The sequence below is a fragment of the Oenanthe melanoleuca genome, chromosome 15 (genome assembly GCF_029582105.1).
Source record: "Oenanthe melanoleuca isolate GR-GAL-2019-014 chromosome 15, OMel1.0, whole genome shotgun sequence".
Taxonomy (NCBI): Eukaryota; Metazoa; Chordata; class Aves; order Passeriformes; family Muscicapidae; genus Oenanthe; species Oenanthe melanoleuca.
Window position 1 is genome coordinate 12,021,076 of NC_079349.1, and position 21,589 is coordinate 12,042,664.

Here is a 21,589-nt window from a genome sequence, read left to right on the forward strand (position 1 = left end):
ACAGGAACGGGATCAATCCCACATCCCACGGGTTTTTGAGAAGACAACAGCACCATTCCAAATATTTCCTCGCTGGGAGTGTTAGGAATTGTCCTGCTGGACAAGTGAGCTGCAGTGGGGATTCAGGGCAGCAAGTGCCTCCTCAGGGATGGTTTTCCTTGCTCAGGTGTCCCAGCACCCCCTGAGCATCCCAGCGGGATTTAGCCCCGAGGCAGCTGTGACACAAACACGCTCCCTCTGAACCATCTTCCCATCTCCTCAACGCTTCCACGGCAGTCAAGTAAGAATTTGCTGGAGATTAGGACCCGAGCACTCGGAAATCTGTGATAAAATCCCTGGTTTCTGTAGCTGGAACGAATCAAAGTGTGCAGAATAACAATGGGCACAAATTCCCCTTCCAGCACCTTTATCTTTCTGCACTAATGTGCTCCATAAACCCACCAAGATTTAAGCTCTGTCACACAACAGCCTTTTGCCACCTCCATGACCTGCCTGCATACCCAGGAGTTCCCCCAGCCCTTCCCAATCCACAGAAAGCCAGAGAAAACAATTTCAGAGTCAGTTGCCTGTGATCTGAATTAGTCACAAATCGACACTGGAAATGCAATGAGTGGATTAGCACCGGAACGGGGCTGGATTCCAGCCCTAAAGCCAGTTAAGATCAGCTGTTTTCCTGGGAAAGGGCTGTTTAGAGGAAAATCCTCACATTTCTGCCTATCTGAAGTGCTGAGATAACCCCGGGAGCTCGCAGCCCTTCGCTGCTGAGATTCCCATCTCTCCACTTCATTTGCAGAATTTCCACATCATCCATCTCAGCGGATGGAGCCGCCGCAGGAGAGCAGCCAGACCCGGGGTGGCGGCACCAGGACATGTCACTGTCACGTCACCCCAGAGCCATCACAGCAGCCCAGGTGCTTCTCCCCTCCGTGAATAACAGCTCCGAACGAATTCACCCACCGCCCGCACCAGCGCATCCGACTTTTCTTGCTGGATAAGGAGCTGCCAACCTGGAGATAAAGCCCGGTTGATACCTTTTATGCAGCACCTGAGCCCATTCAGCCACCACCTGCAGAACCTTTTCACGGCAGAGCGCAACAATTCCGCTCCTCCTCATCCCTCAATCGCTCTCCATTCGGGCAGGACAAAGAGCGGCGCCCGGGGCACGCTCGGAGCCTTCTGCCTTTCCACTTGGAGAGGTCCCTGCAGAGCATGGCTTTGATGATGGATGTGGATGATAAGGCCACAAAACGCCTACGCTCGACGCCAAAAACAAGGCAGGTAATTTGCATCTTCAGATGGATCTCGGGTTATTCAGCGCTGAAGTGAAAAATCATGAGGAATTCTTGTCTTGTTCTCCCGAACTTCTCCGTCCCACCTGGCGGCACAGCGGGTTGATGACACATGCCCTGGTGGCACGAGGTGACCAAACGCCATGCAGAGCTGAGGGGTGGCTGGGACAGAGATGCTGAGATCCTCCTGGGAGTCCTCAGGAGTGCCCCTCGTCCCACGGCACATCCACATCCACATCCCGGTGCCTTTCCCGGCACTAGGACAGGCCCAGCCCCATCCTGCTGCAGATGCCACTCTTAATTCAAAATGAGTTTTTGAAGTGTTCAGCCAAGCAAGCCAAATCCCAAATTGCTTTATAAACACTCTGCATTCCCAACGTGGGCTGGAGACATCAGCAGCGGGAGCAAAGCCAAGGCAGCTCGCAGGGGAACAATTTGGGATGAGGGAGGAAGGGCTGGAGAGCTGCCTCTGGCTCTTTTTGCTGCTCCATGGGAAAACAGCCTCATCCCTTTTCCATCCTTTGGGGTTTTTTATCCCTCTCTGCAATATTGATGGTCATCAGCTCTGCACTGGTGGCCAACACCTCTGCACTGATGGTCATTGTGTCTACATTGATGGTCATTGTCTCTACATTGATGGCCAACACTTCTACACTGATGACCAACACCTCTACATTGATGGCCATCACCTCTACACTGGTGGCCACCACCTCTACACTGGTGGCCATCACCTCTATACTGGTGGCCATCTGTGCTGGTTTAGCACATATGACATTTAGTGAGGAATGAAGACACCCATGGAAGTGACTTTTTTGGAGCAGGTGCTGAGAGCTTCTTGTATGTCAGGGATTAGTTTTTAGAACTGACAACCTGTTAAGCCATTGAGAAAGATGAACATGCTTTTGTGAACATGCATTTTAAAAACTAACAAAACCTGGGAAGTTCTCTTTCCCTTCTGGCCTCAATCCAGGTAACAGCCTGGTCTGCCCCTCTGCAGGTGAGTATTGATTCTCTCACTGCACAGATGAGACTTGCAGACCTTTTATTCTCTCTTTGAGTGAAAGAAGAGGACCAAGATGCAGACACACACAGAAACAGCACGGTGACATCGAGGTCAGACAAGGAGGAACAGTCAGGTCTCTGGTGGGAGGGGATGAGGAGATGGCTTGGACTGAAATTCTCTTGTAAGCTAGGGAGAAGATATGATTGATAAGTCAGATTCTTGTTTCCCTGTAGCTTATGGAATGTATTTTGGAGGGATGCCTGGAAAAAGGATCAGCCCAAGGCATCAAAGTGTTCTAACCACAGCCATGAGCAGAAGCACCAGTGCTGAAGTAAGCAGATGTTGAGGTAGCTGTGATCTCATGAGAAGTTTGAACAGAGAGAGAGAGAGGAGAGTGACAGTGACCCTTTGCCTCCAGGGAAGAAGATCTCTCTTTTTAAAGCTGAAAATGATCCCAGAGTTAGATGAAGAGAACATGTGCTTTTGAACAGTTTTCATCCTTAAAAAATGGTACCCCAGAAGTTGACCTGGTCCTCCATAGCAGTTGTGGGAAGACTGTTAATTGAGGAAGGGATTTTTACCCAGTGATCAGATTTCCATTCTCCTAGGAGGCTGATTCACTGAGACACTGAAACTTCAAGAGAACAGTTTCTTGTGAAGAAGTCTCCAAAGACTGAAGAGAGAAACTCCTCTCCCTAAGTAAATTGGAGGAAGATTATTTCAGAGATGGTAAACAGACTGATTTGTTTCTATATATTGTAAATGAGAAAGAAAAAAAGGTGTGGGGGGAGGAGAAAGTGTTCTGGAGGTTTTATTCTGATTCTTACTATTTTGGGGTTTAGTTTCTGTTAATAAAGCTTACTTTATGCCCTTCAAAGTCTGAGCCTACTTTTGCCTTTCTCCTAATCCTATCTCACAGCAGGAAATGGATAAATAATTGTGGTAGCTACACGAGCAATTTAACCAACACTAAACCCACCACATAAATTAGTGCATTGGCTGGGAAACTCCCAAACTGGTGAATCAAAACCACCACACCATCACCTCTACACTGACAGGCACTGAGGGTCATTGTCTGTGCACTGGTGGTCATTGTCTCTACACTGGTGGTCACTGTCTCTGCACTGATGGTCACTGTCTCTACATTGGTGGTCACTGTTTCTACACTGATGGTCACTGTCTGTGCACTGGTGGTCACTGTCTCTGCACTGATGGTCACTGTCTGTGCACTGATGGTCACTGTCTCTACATTGGTGGTCACTGTTTCTACACTGATGGTCACTGTCTCTGCACTGATGGTCATCACCTCCACACTGATGACCATCACCTTTATACTGATGGCCACCACCCCTATACTGATGGCCATGGTGCTACACTGATGGCCAACACCTCTACATCAGTGGACACTCCATCCTGGCTGCAGCTCAGGAGCAGAGGCCATCCCAAACCAAAGGCCTGGCAGTTCTAGGGCACATTCCATCACTCCAGGAGCTCTGTGCTTCCCTTCCCTCTTCCCATCCACATAAACACCCATTCAATTAAAGAGGTGATAAATGCCAGAGCCAGGGAAGTTCATTCCTTGCAGGAATATGGATTTATAGGGAAGCAGCTTGGATACCATGGAGACAGTCAGCACTACAGACCCAGGGGAGACTCTGGAGAAGAGAGCAAGATGGGGAATTAATAAAAAATGCTTTAATATAAAAATACCTCTGCTCCCAGCTTACATCTGTGCTGGAAGAAAGACACAGCAAAGGATGCTTGGATGCTCCCACATTCCCCAGCAGTTTACCCACTCTGAGATTTTCATGGAGAAAGGACCCTTTGGGGAATGTAAAGAAAGAAACAGCAACAGGAACCACTGAGCCAGGACTTATTTGATTTCATTTGAGCAGGACCAGAGAGGGAAAGAAGGAGCTCTGCACATTCCTGACTTATTTGGGAAGTTTCCCAGCTGTTCCCATATATTGGCTTGTTTTTCTCTTTTTCCCAGTGTCTGGCAATGGTGCTTTTAGAACTCAACAGCTCTTGAGGTGTTTCACAGAGAGGAAAATTGAACAAGGCTGGAAGAGCAGTAAAGGGAGAGCTCTGGGTTCATTTTTATCCCAGGGTTTTGCTTTCCTCTAAATAGATAAGGAATTTCACCCCCTTGATTCCCTGCCAATGCCAGAGCAGGCAGTGGCAGCATCCAGCCTGAAATTCCTCAGCCCTCAACATCCAAATGCCATGATCATGATCAGGGGAGGAAAATCAGGAAATGAGGGAAAATTCCTTCACTGAAAGGGTTGCCAAGTCCTGGCACAGCCCTGGAGTCCCCATCCCTGGAGGATTTAACAGCCATGTGGATGTGGCACTTGGGGACACAGATCAGTGGTGGCCTTGGCAGAGCTGGGGGAATGGTTGGAATTGACAGTCTTAAGGATCTTTTCCAATTTAAACAATTCTGTGGTTCTATGGAAGCAGCAGCCAAAACTCAGTGCCAAGAAAGGCGTGACCTGAGCACCAGCATCCAGCAGCTGCCTGCCCCTCCAGGCTGGAAATACTCATCCCATCCAACCCCATTCCAACTGAGCCCAGAGCAGACACAACAGGCAGCCAGGGAATTCAATTCCTGCTGTTTCAAGCACAGCCCATATCCTGTGAGATGGGAGAGACCCTCCTGCTCCTGATGGAGGAGCCTCTGCAGAGCCAAACCAGCAGGAGGGAACAGAGAAGCCCTGGAGAGCCAACGCTCCCCTCATCCCGTTATCTCCTGCCGATGGAAGCACCGGCTTTTGATGGATATTACTTAGGCAGCAAAATTTTCCTGCCAGCAGCTGGCACACAAGATAACTCCAGCCAACCCACAAGGGCTGCAGGAGGAGGAGGAGGAGGAAAAGGAGGAGGAGGAGGAAAAGGAGGAGGAGGGGGATCAGCCTCCCCGAAAAGTAGCTCCAACTCCATCGTCGCCTCGGAAAAAAACAAGTTCTTTGGAAAAAGCCAACTCCGTGCATTTTTATTTGGAGGAAATAGAGGAGACTCTTCTCCAGCTGCGGGGAGGAGAGCTCAGAGCCAGGTGAATGCAAAGCAGCCCCTGGGGCTTAGCTAAAGCCAGGCTGGCAAACGAGTCATCCGAGAAAACTCCATGCTCCAGGGGCCTTTGGAAAGGACGGGCTCAGAATGGGCTCCGGGAGGGAAGGCTGGGTGCACAGGGATGAGTGCAGGCACCTCCACCCTGCTCCTCCGGCTGCTTTGAAATTCAGATTTTTTTTTTTTTTTTTTAAAACTCTTTTGGAGAAAGGAAAGAAACTTCGGATTGAGCCGGCTGCTTCCCTGGGACACGGCTCCACTTTGGAATAGTAATGATTTTATTAATGAAAAGTGAATGCTGCTGTCACAGGAAGGATCTGGTTCTTTGGCTAGGCAGCGTGTCAGCTCATGGATTCCCCACAGGCAGCGCTGCTCTGTCCCAAAGAGGATCCCAGGCATTGAGGGTGCTCAGAAAAAATCAGGAATGATGCAGGGATGTCACTCAACAGGGATGGGAAGAGCTGGCACAAGCAGAAGGATTTCTTGGGACAATCTCTCAGCAGGGCACTTAATCAAAGGCATGTCCCTAAATCCCTTCCCCTCCAGCAAAGTGAATCCCACCTCGTTAAGCACTTTCCCAGAGAAATCAGGGCCAAACCAGCAATATTTCCATGGCATTTGGAAACACCCTTAAAACACAAAGGAAAGGATTTGACGCTCCAGTGGGTGAGAAAAGCTCAGCCAGCCCCGGGGTTTCCACATCAAACACGGAGATCCTGCTGCTGCTGTTCCCCATTCCCAACCATCCTCTTGGCTATTCCAGGCCCCTCCCCAGGCTGCTCCTGCCGGTGAAGATAGATCCAGGTTTAATGTATGTATTAATCCACGTATTGACTTTGCTGTTGTCAGTCGTTATCAAGATTTATCCGGCCTGATGGCCTGGCATCGATCGGGGGGAGTGTATTCCCACGGGTCAATCCATTCTGATCCAGCTCCTGGCATGAAGTCAATCCCTATTTATTATATGATCTACGAGTTCCATTATTTACCTGCCAGGGAAGGGAATGTGGCAGAAAAGTAGGAAAAGGGAAAACAGTGGCAGAGCAGAAGGGTCTGGTTGCCAAAGGAGGTGTTTGAGCATGGATGGGGTTGGGGATGCAGGAATCCATGGCTGCCCTTCCCAAAATCCAGCCAGGAGTGGGGAGAGAGGGGCAGGACTTTGGAAACCTCCAGGATCAGAGAATCTTGGAATGGTTTGAGTGGGAAGGGACCTTAAAGATGATTTCATCCCAGCCCCTGCCATGGGCAGGGACACCTTCCACTCTCCGAGTTCTCCAAGCCCTGCCCAACCTGGCCTTGGGCACCTCCAGGGATGGGGCAGCCTGTACCAAGGCCTCACAGCAAAGAACCTCTTCCCAAAATCCCATCTAACCCCGCCCTCTGTCCGTGGGAAGCCATTCCCTGTGTCCTATCAGTGCATGGCTCCAGCCTGGCACGGAGGAAAACAGGGTGGGGACTCCGAGCCTCATTTCCCTCCCTCTGAACAGGATTTAGAGCTTCTCCTTCAATTCCCAGCGCAGGCAGGAAGGCTCAGAGGATGAAGTTTAGGTCCACTGAGGAGAAAGATCCAATTTTATGGAATCCTGCAATGCTTTGGGGTTTGGAATAGACCTTAAAGATCCTCTCACTTCCAACCCTTGCCATGGGCAGTGATGGCACTCAGGTTGCCCAGGGCTCCATCCCCCCCGACCTTGTTCCTTGAATTGGTGATTCACTAAACTCAAAGGACAATTTGGATGCCTGGGAGGGGCAGGGAGCTGGCTGCAAGCACCACGGAGCATCCACAGGTGTTGGGGGCTGGGTTTTCTCTCCTTTTTCTCTTTCCTTGTTACTTGTGGAATTTTTTCCCATTGAGCTGCTGAGGCACTGATGGCTGAGTGCTTGAGATGCCGGGGAGTGAGAACTCCTCTGGCTTTTGGGAGTTTCTCTGGAGGAACAGAGACATTGGATGGGGCTGGAGCAGCTGTGGAACTTTTTGCTCTGGATCTTTGGCATCCAGGCTGTCACTGGCACGGGAGGGACCTGTCACCATCTGCTGTGTGCCAGGGAATCCCGAGCTTGGCCTCTCCCTGCCCTGCTGGCCCCTCTTTGTTCTCTATTGCTCACCCCCTGCCATCCTGGGAGCTCCTGACACATCCTGTCAGATCCCAGAAACCTGGGATTTTTGAGCTTTCTGTGCTTTCTGGCACTGACCCCCTGGACAACAGTGCTTTTAACCTGAGGTCTTGGAGAAGGTTTCCAAATTTGAGTGATGGAGTTAAAATCACAGGTGTGTAGTTAAATAGAAATTTCACATGGTGAAGGGTTTTAAATTTGAGGTTTTTATAGTATAGTAATAGGCATGGGACGAGATGGAGGATTTTGGGTGTTGTCTCCTTTCTGTCCTCCTCCTCCTTCATGGTTTCAGGCAGTAGTTTTTGGTTGGACAGTGCTGCACTGCAGGTCACAGGAGTTTGGTTATTGGGTTAAAAGTATAACTAATAAAAATGTTAATTCTCTATTGGACTGTTTAGCTTTAAGAGACCTTGTAACTAGCTAGGTTCAGCTCCTTTTTCCTCACTTTTAGCTGGTAGCTAGAAGTGGTGCTGAACTCTCTGTACTTTAAATAAGACTTAATAAACAACCAAGCCCAAACACAAGAAAATTCATCTCCTTCGTGTTTTTAACTCTGCCTGAGTGAAGACAGAAGAAAGTTCACACAAGCCACTAATGAAGTGGTGCAGACACCACCCATTTCACCTCACTCACCACCCCGGGATCCTTTGCTCACTGCTGCCAGCTGTGACAGCAAAGGGGAAAGTGCCCACAGCCAGAAAAAGGCTCTGGGTCCCTGCTTGTGTTTGTTATCCATTCCATAGCTCTTTCTTTGCCTTGTTATACATTGTAAAGCTCTGTTATTCCTACCCTCATATCTTGGCCTGAGAGCTCCTTAATTTCAAAATTATCACAATTCAGAGGGAGGGAGTTTGCATTCTCTGATCCTGCCTTCCCCAGCAGACACCTGTCTTTCAAATTTAATTCTAATTCTAATTTACATTCTCCAATGCAAAGGAGGGCCCTGCCTTCCCCAGCAGACACCTGTCCTTCAAACCATGACAACAGGGAAAAACCAGACCCTCCCAATCTGCTCCATCTGAAGTGCTTGGTTTCCCCCTTTCCCCTTTCCTCCCATCCTTCAAATCAGGTTAAATATCCCCAGCTTCCCCAGCATTAAGATTTACAAGCCTCAAATCCTTCCCAGCTGGGCTGTGCCTGTAAATGTCAGGAGATCTGGCACTGGGAGAGTTTCAAGCCAAGCTTTGTCTAGAGCCCACCAGGAACAAGGTCCAGGGGTGGGAGAGCTTCCCTTGTGAAGGGCTTGTTCCTCCCAGCAGCAGAGCCAAACATTAAATATTGGCAAAACCCAGCATGGAAATCTACTATAAAATCAAAGTAAACCCCAATATTTGGTCCAGGCACTGAAGTTATCCATGAATAAACAGCTGAAGTGCCTTGGATGTTTTTTCCCATCCCTTGCTCTCATGCCTTCCCTATTAATTAGTGCCAGGGAATATATTCCTGTCATTAAAACTTGTTTTCCACAGAGAAAAAAGAGCAAACTCTTATTTCATCTTTGCTATCTCAGGTAAGGACAGGGACTGGGTTTATCTCCATCCCCCGCCACCAACAGCTCCAGGGAAGGGTTTCCAGAAACATTCCAGCATCCTCTGCTCCAAAGGCACCTTCCACAAATTAATTCTCTTTACACAGCTCTGCCAAGGTCAGGTTAATTCCAAATGTTCCTCAGTGTTCTCCTTGGTCTTCCCAGCAGGGACATAAATCATGGTGGCATCAGCAGTGGCACCCTGGAAAATTGGAGTCACCCTGGCATGACAAGAGAGGGGACAAAACCCAGCCTGGAGCACCCCAGGGAGCAAATCTGACTCTGAGAGCCACACTGGAGCTTTAATAAAACCCAGGGAATCTTGGAAAAGCTGCACCAAATCCCCCTCACAGGCCAGCTGAGCTCCAAGCCCAGGCACACTCCAGCTCAAATCTTCTCCCACACGGGATAACCTCACCCCCTTCTCCCAAAAACATTCCCCGAGGAGCTGCCTGCAGTGCTGATCCCCTGCTTCCACTCCAGCCTCAGTCTGCACCTTGGCAAGCATCAATAAGCATTCAAATCCCTCTTTTTTTTCCCTCCAGAATCCTAAAATGTGGGAGTTTCTGCTTCCCTGGGTGGCTGGAGCCATTTTAGCAGGATTAGGAAAGGATTTTATCCCTGGAAGGGCCCCCAGGTGGCTGAGGCTTTACTTCTGTTCCTGCTCTGAGGACCAGGAGCTCCAAGGAGCAGAGTTTACCCAGGCTCGGCTTTGTTGCATTCCCCAACAAAAACAACTCGTGATTCCAACAATCAGGGAGTTTTTGCAGCCCTTTCATTCCCCAGATTTCCCACCCTCCATTAAGCACCACGGCTCACACCCCTCCTGCTCCAATTAAGATGGATGTTAATTGTCCCCAGAGCTCATTACCCAGGAGAAAACCCATTAGTGGCTCCGGTGGAACCTCCCACTGCTGAAAAATGCCGGATTTCTGATTTTCTGTCGCGTTAAGAGACAACTCAGGGATCATGGAATGGTTTGGGTGGGAAGGGACTTAAAGCTCATCCCTGCCATGGGCAGGGACACCTTCCACTGTCCCAGGGTGATCCAAGCCCTGTCCAGCCTGGCCTTGGACACTGCCAGGGATGGAGCATCCTCTGGGATATCCACAGCCAGGAATTCCTTCCCAATATCCCACCCAGCCCTGCCCTCTGGCAGTGGGAGCCATTCCCTGTGTCCTGTCCCTCCATCCCTTGTCCCCAGTCCCTCTCCAGCTCTCCTGGAGCCCCTTCAGGCCCTGGCAGGGCTCTGAGCTCTCCCTGGATCCTTCTCTTTTCCAGTCTCAATCCCATTGTTTTCATATCAGAGCTGGTCCCATTTATCTACAAAAATATTTAATGCAGGAAAAATCTGATTTTTAACCCAAACCTCAGTTCCCCCTTCCATTTTTTTTTTTTTTCCCCTGTGTGGGTTGTGCCGTTTGGATGGGGAAATTTCTTTCTGCTAATGAGCCCATCCCTGAATATCACAGGCAATCAGGAAGGAAAACGTCGGGATGGGGAAAAATAAAAATAAAGCTGGCTATAAATAAAACCCTTCCGGTGGCACGGCGTGGTGGAGCCCCTTCCCAGGGACACACAGCTGCTCCAGACGTGCAGGGAAACAGAGATTTCTCTGCCAGCCACAAGGATTCACTGGGATTTTGTGGATAAAAAGGCCTGGAGTGGCCACTTGTGGGCTCCCAGAAGAAAAGTGGCTTTTTCCACACACACGGGAAGTCCTGCCCTGGGAATGGGCACAGGGAGGGTGAGGAAATCCTGATGTCCTGGGTTTAGAGCCATAATCCTTTCCCCAGGCAGCTGGGAATGATTTTCCCCCACTCCAAGCAAAGCCTGGCTTAAAGTTATTCCCTGGGAGGAAAACTTGGGTCCTTTTGGGAAAGTCTTGTTGGAAGAGTGATGCTCCCCCAGTGCCACCTCCTGGACCATTCCAAACATCCTGGAACATTCCCAGTATCCTGGACCATTCCCAGTATCCCATACCATTCTCCAATATCCCATACCATTCCCAGTATCCCATACCATTCCCATTGTCCTGGAACATTCCCAATATCCTGGACCATTCCCAGTATCCCATACCATGTCCAGTATCCTGGACCATTCCCAGTATCCCATACCATGTCCAGTATCCTGGAACATTCCCAGAATCCTGGAACATTCCCAAATATCCCATACCATTCCCTCCTGAACCATTCCCAGTATCCCATGCCATTCCCAGTATCCTGGACCATTCCCAGTATCCCATACCATTCCCAGTATCCTGGACCATTCCCAGTATCCTGGACCATTCCCAAGTATCCCATGCCATTCCCAGTTTCCCATACCATTCCCACACTGTCCTCTCTTCCCAGCCTCATTCCCCACAACACCCAAGCAGCTCTCATGGCAGAAAAGTCCCCAGGATTGTTCTGTCCCTTAGGAAAAACCTGAAATGTGGATGGGAGGGAAACCTCCACGTGGTGAGGAGGTTTTTCCCCACAGGAGAAAGGAAATTTTTGGCCAGAGACTTCCCAAGGACTGGCCAGCACAAGAGCAAGGAATCATCCTTGGATACAGGGATTAGATTGGACACAAGGAAAAGTTTTCCACAGTTCTCCAAGCCCCATCCAACCTTCCTTGGGCACTGACAGGGATCCAGGGGCAGCCACAGCTGTGCCAGGGCCTGCCCACCCTTCCAGGGGACAATTCCTTCCCAAAATTCCATCTGTCCCTACTGGCCTTTGCTTTAAAGCTGATATTGGTTCAGTTTGTGAAGGGTGGAGATAAAACTGGGTTGTAGGAACAAAGAAATGATGCCTGGAAATGTTGTGAGCTTGGGTAATATTTTGGGCAATTAAAAAAATTTACATTTTGACCTTAAAAATAATAGGACCAAGTGCAGCTGGAAGAGGAACAGGATGAGCAGAGCTCCACATTCCTCACATTAATTCACCAGGATGCAGCAGCACACAGACTGATTTTGTCCAGCTGTCAAAAATGGCACCTTCCTGCTTTTATAGAAAGACCCATTAGAACAGAAAATAGAAGAGAAAACATCCCATGGCTCAGAAAAAAAAATAATTAAAAGCACCAGGAACACATTTCCCAGGTTTTGCTATTGACTAGAGCTGAAAAGCTGAGCAAATGGGGGCTGCAGAGGGGATGGAGACACCACCTTTTCCTCTGGGAACACTGTGTGACACATGGATGGGGCTCTGACTCATCCATCAATACATGTGTTTGCACACTTTTCCAAAAGCTTTTGGCCTGGAGCTACCCAATAGATGGAAATGCTGCAGAATTTTCCCCAGATGGCTCATTTTTGGTCCTGAATAAAAGGCATCATTTTTCCAGTTGCCAGCTGGGGAGAGCCAGCCCTGCTCTGGAGTCACCCTGACCCCAGAGGGTGAAATTCCCAAGGCATGAACAATCCATGAGCCCACCAGAGCAGGGAGCAAGGGAGGAGGTGACAAAATTTGGGGTGAAATCTTTTTGTTTTGGACAAAAGCAGAGCACCTGCAGAGCCCATCTGGGATCAGGGACTGGGAGGTGCCACTTTCAGGGGAAAATTAGGAGCATTAGGAGAAGATGATGCAATATTTCATCACTGTTGTTTTGAAATGCTGCCAGGAGGAAAATTCAACCTCACCTTGGGGAAACCTTTGGGATGAAAAGCAGAACCATGTCCAGTCCCATGGCTGAAAGCACGGTCTGGAGGTGAAGGAAATCATGGAATTCCCTGGAATAAATGTATTTCCCACAACAACAGCTGCTCTGGGAGCAGTTGCAGCCTCTTTGCCTCCAGGCCAGGTGGGATTTTTTGCCCAACCAAGCATGGATTGCACTGGGAGACTCAGTGCTGCATTCCCATTGGGAATGTGGGTGAGGGCAGGTATTTGGGAATGCCTTGGGACCAAGAAATCTGTGGAGGTGTTGGGTGGTCTGGGAGCCCCCAAATCCCAGATTGTTCCCCTGAAAGCTGCAAGGAGCCTCCCAATCTTGTAGTTCCTAAAGGGGCTCCAGGAGAGCTGGAGATTTGGGACAAGGGATGGAGGGACAGGACACAGGGAATGGCTCCCACTGCCAGAGGGCAGGGATGGGTGGGATATTGGGAAGGAATTGTTCCCTGGGAAGGTGTGGCTGCCCCTGGATCCCTGGCAGTGTCCAAGGCCAGGCTGGAATAACCTGGGATAGAGGAAATGTCCCTCCCAAACCATTCCATGACTCCATGATGCTTCCAGCACCTGGATAAAACAAACCATTCCTGTCCAGAGCTCCCTTCCTGCAGAACAATGACCTGCCTGGACATATTTTTGGATTTGCAGCGTCCTCCACACCACAAGGAGAACGAGGATACAGCACACGGAGAAACTCAACCCAACAGCACCGCCGGACCGGCGGGAAAACCAACAGCGAAAAAAAACCCCGAAATTCTGGAGTTTGTGCAGAAGAAACAATCCCAACCTGGTGATGATGGCGAGGTGGGGAGGGCTCATGCAGGCCCCCATGAAGAGCACCACGTTCTCGTGGCGGGTCTGCCGGTAGGCCATGACCTCCCTCTTGAAGGCCTTGAGCTGCTCCTCGTTGTCGCGCTCGATGTCGATGAGGCGGATGGCCACCTCGCCGTGCCAGCGCCCGTGGAACACCTGCCCGAAGCGGCCCTTGCCGATCAGCTCGCCCACCTCCAGCTGCTCGAAGGGGATGTCCCACTCCTGCAGGAAGATGCTGGTCTGGCTGGCCTTGCGCGGGAAGTTGCGCGCCGACAGCAGCGACAGGTTCATCTCCTCGAAGTCGTCCTCGGATTCCTGCGCCTCCTCGGCGCCTTCCTCGTTCTGCGGGGGGCAGAGGGCGTGGGGAGCAATGAAACAGGAGACCCCACTGATCCAAGCCCTGCTGGTTCAGAGCCAGGGGAACCAGGCAGGCACCTCCCAATGCCAACAGAGCTGCCCTGTTCTCCACACAACTGGCAGAATCCCAGATTTCCCTTTTTCCTTTAGGCTGGAAAATCTCTCTGAGACTGACCCCAAGCTGTAGAAGATGTGCCCCTGGGATTCTATCCCCTGAAACAGGACCCCTTTCCCTTATCCAACCTCCTGTTATCTCTTAAGATTTCTATTGGTTCTTAAAGCTACAAGATAACTGGATCTTTTCTTACTTCGAATTTTAAGGTAATTGGTTAGTTTGTAATTTGTAGTTTTTATTGGTTAGAAGTTCAATCCTCTAGACACCATAAAAACCCTTTGTTGCCTGATGTAATGAGACTGTTGTTAGCAATTCCCTTCAGAGAAATAAAGTTGTCTTTGGAACTTTTGCAACGTGGCCTCAAGCCTTCATCCTTCACTAGCTGAGGGCTCTGCTGCCTGAGTTCTGAGCTATCTGGACTCTGAGTAGCAGCCCTGGGGTTAGGAGGTATCTAGCCCCCCAAACAGCTACACCAAGCCATCCCCAGCACAGCCAAGGCCACCACAAACCCACCTCCCCAAGTTTTAAATCCCTGCAGAGCTGGGGACTCCACCTGTGGAGCCATTTATTTACCCTGGGGTGAAATTTAAGGTTGTGACTCATCAGAGATTTAATTAATTTGTCTTAAAACAGTTTCATCCTCCCCTGGCTGAGCTGTGCTCTGCTAATTCCCATTATTCCCAGACCCCTTGATGGTCCATTTAGACTTCCTACAGGATTTACAGCACCCTTTAAAAGCTCCATCCCCATCTTCCCTCTCCCTGCATTTTTAATGCATCCTGAAAAACCTCATTGAATTCCAAACTTGAAGCCCAGGAGGGTCCCTCTCCGTGGGGTGGGGACACGGATGCCTGGACTTTAATTCAATTATCAGCAGTTCCACTGCACAGATGGGAAATGTCTCCATTTCCTAGGAAATGTGCCCCAAGATATCCTTAAACCCAAGGCCCATTAAGCACAGGAGCCATCTCACCTCCGAGGTGGGCTCCACTTCAATTTGAAGCAATGGGTTTCCTTCCAGGCTGTTAAAAGAATTACAGAATTAACACCATGGAAAAACACTGGGATCAGGGGAGCAGTCCCTCTTCCTGCCCCAGGGACAAAGGGATCAGAGAGGAGAAGGTGTCACCAACCCAGGCAAAGGGACAGATTCACCCCCCCACACACTCGAGGCACTTTCAGGGATTTCTAAGATTTCTTCACAACCAACACCAGCCAAAGAAGAAAGGCAGAAGGAAAAAAAAAGTTTTTCAATCATTTTGGAGAAGTGGAGAGTTCAAAGATCCTCTCCCTGCAGTCAAGCACCCAGCTCTGACTGGTTTCCCAGTTCTTTTCCTTCCCTGTTCACTCAGCACCTCCCACCCCCAGATCCATGACTGGGGTCTCACTGCTCCTGACAATTAACAGGGAATTTGGGAAACTCTGAATGAGGGATCAGCTGGAACAGCTCAGGTGGTTTCAAACACCACATAAATATATTATAAATAATTATTATTGATCACATAAATAACAAAATCCCTTCCCAGGGGAATTCTGCTCCCCACTCAGACACAGTGATCCTGCTAGTTCCATCCCATTCCACAGCCACGAAAGACTCCACATCCCAGGATCCTACACAAAAGGAGCCAATCCTGGTATTTTGAGCAGCTTGGGAAGCCCAGGTGGCTACAAAACATCTCCCTGGATTTTCAGGAGCAGCTGGCTCCTCCTTGCTATCCCAGGCACTAATTCCTGGAGGATCCAGAGGTGTTTAACCCAGCCAAGCCCAGGATGGCTCTTTCAGTGGGGGAGGCCAGAGGGAATCACAGATTTTGGATATTGGAAGCTGTTCCCCCCAAAAAAGTCTTATGTCTTGACACCTTCCTTTAGGGGAAAAAAAAAGGCTTTGACTTCTCCATTTTTCCATGAATTCCCAAGGGACAGTGGTTCCACCCTTTACTCCACTGGATCCCCAGTGGAATTTGGAGAGTGTGGATTAGCCAGGCACAAACTGCAGCCAGACCTGATGCCTTAAAGCCCTGGCTTGTGAAATCCTTCAAAAATGGCCTTTGGAGAAAGGATGAGGGAGGGCACAGCAGTGGAATCTGCTGCTGGAGCAGCACAGGCACCAGGACATCAAGGAATGATGGATTCAGGCTCAACCTGCAGGGGAGGGATGGTTCTAATGCTGATTAGATGCTGCTTTTCCCAATTTTCAGCTCAAAGTTTATTGGGCTTGAAATACTAGAAGTAGTAAAGGTGTCCTGGTTATCTGCTTTTAATTTAATTATAATTTAATTAATCCCTTGGGCTTTTTGGACTGAGAATGAAATCCTTCTTTTTTTTTTTTTTTTTTTTTTTCCTGGTGAAGAGACATGGGTTATAAATGAACTCCTGCCCTCCTTCTCAACCTTCCAGAGCTCCAGGGTCTCACCAGGACCACCTGAGCCCCCAGTGCCAGGGGAGCACCCCTGGGGGCCTGGAGGATTTGGGGTGAGGAGGGAAGGGGTGGGAGGGGGAGTCACTCACATGGGGTTGGAGGTGACGGGGTGCAGGACGACCTGTGGGGCTCGGGTCGGCGTCTCAGGCACCACATCTGGGAACAAGGGAGAGGAGTCAGAGAGCTCTGGGAACTGAATTATCCTCCCTTCACCCCCAGTGCCACTCAGTGACACCCTGATGTGTTGGGCTGATGTGACAGAAATGTGAATTCTGTCCCATCTGTTAACCCAGCTGGGGCAGTGACCCTGATCTCCTGGCACACATTATCTGCTCATGGGCCATCTTTAACCCAGCTGGGCAATCATCTTTATCTTCCCACAGCCCATCCTCCCTCCAGGAGATATCTCCTGTTCATGGCCAGTGAGTCCCAGGGCATGACTGATAAAATTCCATCATCCCATGGGAGATGCTCCAGCCAGGGGAGGAGCCAAGCCTTTCCTACCCAGATAAAAACTGACATTTGGACACCAAGGGACCTTCTTTCCACTGGATTCCAGAGGAAAACCAGACCTTTCCACATCATCCCTGGAGCTTCAGAGGAAACTGCACCTTCTCCAGGAGCACTGCTCCAGCTGAACCACATCTGCCCCTGCAGGAGGATGCAGCCACCATTGAATGGGACTGTGCCAACACCCTGACTGACTGACGGGTGTCAGCTTGGATTCTGACTCTGGCAGTGTTTGGGATTGTTCTGTGTAATACTGCATTTCTATTTTAATTTTCCTAGTAAAGAACTGTTATTCCTAATTCCCATATCGTTGCCTGAGAGCCCCTTAATTTCAGAATTATAATAATTTGGAGGGAGGGGGTTTACATTCTCCATTTCAAAGAGAAGCTCCTGCCTTTATTGGCAGACACCTGTTCTTCAAACCAGGACACCTGAGTAGGGCTGGGTGTCACACAGGGCCACCCAATCCTGCAGCATCAATGGGTTTTGGGGAGAAATCCCACCCCAGCACTGGCACAAATCCAGGGGTTTGAAGAGCTGGCCATGCACCCATCCCCACCAGAAGAAATCTCAGCATCCCAGGAAAATCTCCTGGAGAGCCTTACCTGGGAAAATGAACTGCTGCTTGTACTTGTAGTAATGGGAGGCTGGAAAAGAAGAAAAAAAGGTTCAACATTGACCTGTGGAGCTGGGAAAGCTCCAACCTGTGCCCAGTTCTGCACCAGGAAACCTCAGCCCCAGTTGTGGGAACCCCTCCTGTGTGATCCAACCTCTCCACTCCCACATCCCCAGATGGAATATTCCATATTCCAAAATGGCACATAGGATGCCCAGGCCAAAACATTAAGATCTTTGCTGGATTATAATTTGATTTTTCTCCCCACATCAACTCTCCTGCATTATTTGGAGAGTGTCAATGCCACCCATGAAGTCACTGCTGGGGTTTGGACACCAGCAGGCTTTGGGTGCTGGCCCTCAGGTGGAATTTGGGAACCATTTGTGCCACATTCTAGCCTTTTTTCCTTGCTCTGGAGCTGTGTCCTTCCTGGAAGGAGTCCCAGGAGCCCCAAGCCAGAGTTTGGAGAGGCTCTGGGTGCTGGGAACATCCACTGGCTCCCATCTCCAGCCAAGGACTGATCCCATTCCCTGGGCAGGCAGGCCATGGGTGTGAAGCACTCAGAGCTGCTGAGGCCACCAGAGGTTGGCACCAGCTCAGAGGTCACCTTCTTATCTCCAGGACCCCAAGGGCCATCCCTCAGCTTCCCCCTCCAGCTTGGAGACCCCACAGCCTGACCTCAGCCCTGCAGCAGGAGCTGAGCCCACATCAAAGGAGCCTGGATGGTAATCCCAGCAGGAGAAGGTCATCATGTCACAATTTCCAAGCTCAAATCCTAATCCCTGAGATGACCACCTTGATGGGATAAACCCCAGCAAACTTCCTGGCTGGGAAGATGAAAGCAGGGCAAGTCCTGCTTTAGATCCTGTTCTGCTCCTCACAGCAATAAATCAGGGAGAAAACAACCCCCAGGGATGCCAGGGTCTGATCCTGCCCTGCTCTGTCTCTGCCAGGTGGGAATGTGGGGGTGAAATCTGTGGTTTCTGCTTCAAACCACATGAAATGATGTCCCAAAAAACCCCAGAGGGGGCTGTCTGCTCCAGAAGTGCCCCATGGTGGGGTTACCAAAGGCTGGATCCCCCAGGTGGATTGGGATGCTGAGATACAGGGATACTTTGGTTTTGGAAGGACTCCTTGGAATGGGTCACAAGTTCTTGGAGGCTGTGCCTGGTGAAATCCTGACCCTCTGGATGGGTCACAGCACCCCTGGGAGAGCTCAGGGCTCCCTCCCAGCTCCTCTGCTGTCTTCCTCACACCATCCCAGGATCCTGCCAGAATCCCAGGCACTCCAAAGCACTGCCAGCTCTCCAGCACACAAGGATTGCTGGGGGGTTTCCCAGCTTTTGGAAATGTTTTTTGTGGTGATGGACTCTACCAGGCAACCTCCTCCTCCTCATCTCCCTGCTCCTCTCTGGTTGAAGGCTTGTCAGGATGGAAGCACCAGAGTGGAGCACAAAGATCTGCCTGGTTCCTCTGGAGAAGCCATCCTGACCTTCCTTCCAACCCCACCAGTTCATTAATCCTGGGATTTTGGGGCCCTCAACCTTCCAGCTGCTCCAGCAAAATGGAGCAGGGCCTCCAGCACAGCCAGGAGTGCTTCAGCATCCCAGACATCTCCTCTCCTCACCAGCTCTGTTCTGGGAGCACATGGACACATTTCCAGGAGGCTGCTGAGCCATTCCCTCCTGGAAGAACCTTTCCTGGAGCAGCAGGGCATCCCAAAGGAGGGCAGACTGCTGGGACAGGCTTTGATACATCCCCAGCCCAGGAGGAGCTTTTTGGGCCACCTTCCATAACTTCTGTGTCCTGCAGCCACTGGGGCCTCTGCTCCCATCCCTGAACAGACAAACCTCCCGAAGCAGATGGATCCCAGGTGCAGATTCCACGGGACAAGCCACATCAGACATTCCCAGAGTCACCTGTCACCCCACACGTGCTGCCAGCACACCTGCTGGGGACCCATCACCCCAAAAACACGGCAGGGTCACCCCAGTTTGCCCTGATGGAGGGGTCAGCCCCTGGTTGCTGTTTGAAAATCCACACCTAGAGAGGTTTTGCAGCCCCAAGAGCTGCAGAAGTTGTGCTGGCTCTGACCTTGGAGGTTTTCAAGGCTGGATCAAGCAGGTTTGTCCTGAGTTTCCCAACCTGAATCATCCCAAACTCATCTTTCCCTTTGATTTCCTTCCACCTCCTCCCTGCCCCAGCTCAAAGCCAGGGAGGGAACTGGGTGAAACGCTCCAGATGGCAAGGACACCGTCTGGGGAGCGGGGACAGGCAGTACCTGGCAGGTTGAACTGCTTCTGCTGGCGCGGGCACTGCGGGGAGGGATGCAGCGGGGATGGGGGGGTGGCGCTGGGCGGCAGCGGCGGCGCCGGCGAGGACGGCGTGGAGGATGTGGTGGACGAGGGGTTGCTGCTGGAATCGGGCTGGTAGGGAACCGGAATGTGGTCCTAGGGACGAGAGAGGGGCGGTGAGAGCAGCGCTGGGTGGTGCCAGCACCCGGCAAAGGTGACAAGTGACATCGTCCTGAGAGAATGTCGCGTTTTGTCTTTACAAACGAGCTGCGGGTCTGCTGGTAGGTAAAACCAGCACTGAGAGGTAAAAGGAACAATGGGATGGATTTCACTGATTGAGAATAGAAGATATTTGCCTTTACAAACAAACTGCAGGTTTGCTGATAAATGAAACTGGATCTCGGTAAATGAAAGAAGCAACAGGGAAAAACTGTGAATTGTATAAAGGGAGGGTTGTGCATTAGAGGGGAATCTCAGGTATCAGGTGTTTGGGAAGTCTGGACCTCTCAAGTACCTCAGCCCATGGGGAAAGAGAGAGGGAAATTGGGATAAAAGGAGGCTGAGTCCTCCAAAAATCTGAGAGATCCCAGGGCAATGCCCCATGGCCCCTCCCTTTATTCGAATAAAGCAAAGAGAACTCCTCTGTCTCCTTTGTGGACATAAACCCCTGGTGTTTGTGGATTAATTTTCCTGACAATTTCACCCTGTGGATGGTTCAAATACCCTTTTAAGGCCCCCTTGGAATCTTCTCCCCTGAGAGAAGAAATCCTTCTTTGGGATGACTCATGCTAGAGAAATGTTCACCCCCATGCAGACCCCCGTGTTGTCTTTCAGAGTTCTAATTGATCTTTAACTCTTTTAGGTAATTGGTCATTTTCTACCTAAAACCTTAAAGTAATTGGATAGCTTTCAACTTATAACTCTATTGGTCACTTCTCAATCCACCCTAAGCCCATAAACCCCTTTGATATTTTGTGTATTTTGTATTCTGTGTATTGCTGTTAGACCCCTTCATAGAAATAAAGTTGCCTGCAGAATTTCTGTGCAGCATTCCCAGATTTCTTTCCCCTGCTGGCTAAGAGAGTTCTGCAAGCAAGAAATCACAAAAGAGCTGACAGCCTAAGCCTAGGCCTGGCTTGCATTGGAGCACTCTGCAGCTGATTTCTGCCCTGAGATCTGTTCTATTAATTAATCTGGGCTTGCTGTGGCAGCCTGGGGCAGAACCAGCCCTGGCAGCTACACCCAGAGCTTCTTCCAAAGCTGTCTGTATTCCCCAAGGCCCAAATTCCCCAAATTCCCACCATAAATTGGCTCCTTTCTTTTCCAGAAATCTCCTGGCTCTGCACAGCCATGGCCACCAAGGCCAGAACTGGGGCCACCACCTTGGGGACAACAAGGTCCTGGAAGTTCCTGCTGAGCTCTCCCCAGGGCCTGGCAGGGAGCTCAACAATTCCCAGATTTTGGGTGCCCACTGGGATGGGTGGGAAGGGACCAGCAAGAGCCAACAGGCAGGAAAACCTGCATGGATATCTTGGATGCAAAAAGGAAAATCAAGGCCAGAATTTCCCCCCTTGCTGCCCAACTTGGAGCCACTGAACAGGATCTGAGCAGTGCTGAGCATTCCCATCCCCACAGAATCTCCCTCCAAGGTTAAAAAATCCTTTCCCAGCAGGTAATTTTCTCCTAATTAATTAATTCTTAAATGAGCTGGGCTTTCCAGGAAACCCTGGTCATCATTCCATGCTCAATCATCTTGGTCAGGTAAATTCTTTTTTAAGCAATCAGTGAAGGTCACAAAAATAAGG

The 21,589-nt window shown here is 50.2% G+C and overlaps 1 protein-coding gene across 2 annotated transcripts in view; it reads right to left on the reverse strand.

The window, feature by feature from the left end:
- KSR2 (kinase suppressor of ras 2) overlaps positions 1-21,589 on the reverse strand; it is an 82,292-nt gene that overhangs the window by 18,155 nt on the left and 42,548 nt on the right. For both annotated transcript variants that reach the window (XM_056504602.1, XM_056504601.1), the window contains exons 11-15: positions 19,772-19,940; positions 17,480-17,521; positions 16,454-16,520; positions 14,919-14,967; positions 13,448-13,815 (exon numbers count right to left, since the gene is read on the reverse strand). In XM_056504602.1, coding sequence (XP_056360577.1) covers positions 13,448-13,815; positions 14,919-14,967; positions 16,454-16,520; positions 17,480-17,521; positions 19,772-19,940 — 695 coding nt within the window. The remainder of the gene's footprint in view (positions 1-13,447; positions 13,816-14,918; positions 14,968-16,453; positions 16,521-17,479; positions 17,522-19,771; positions 19,941-21,589) is intronic.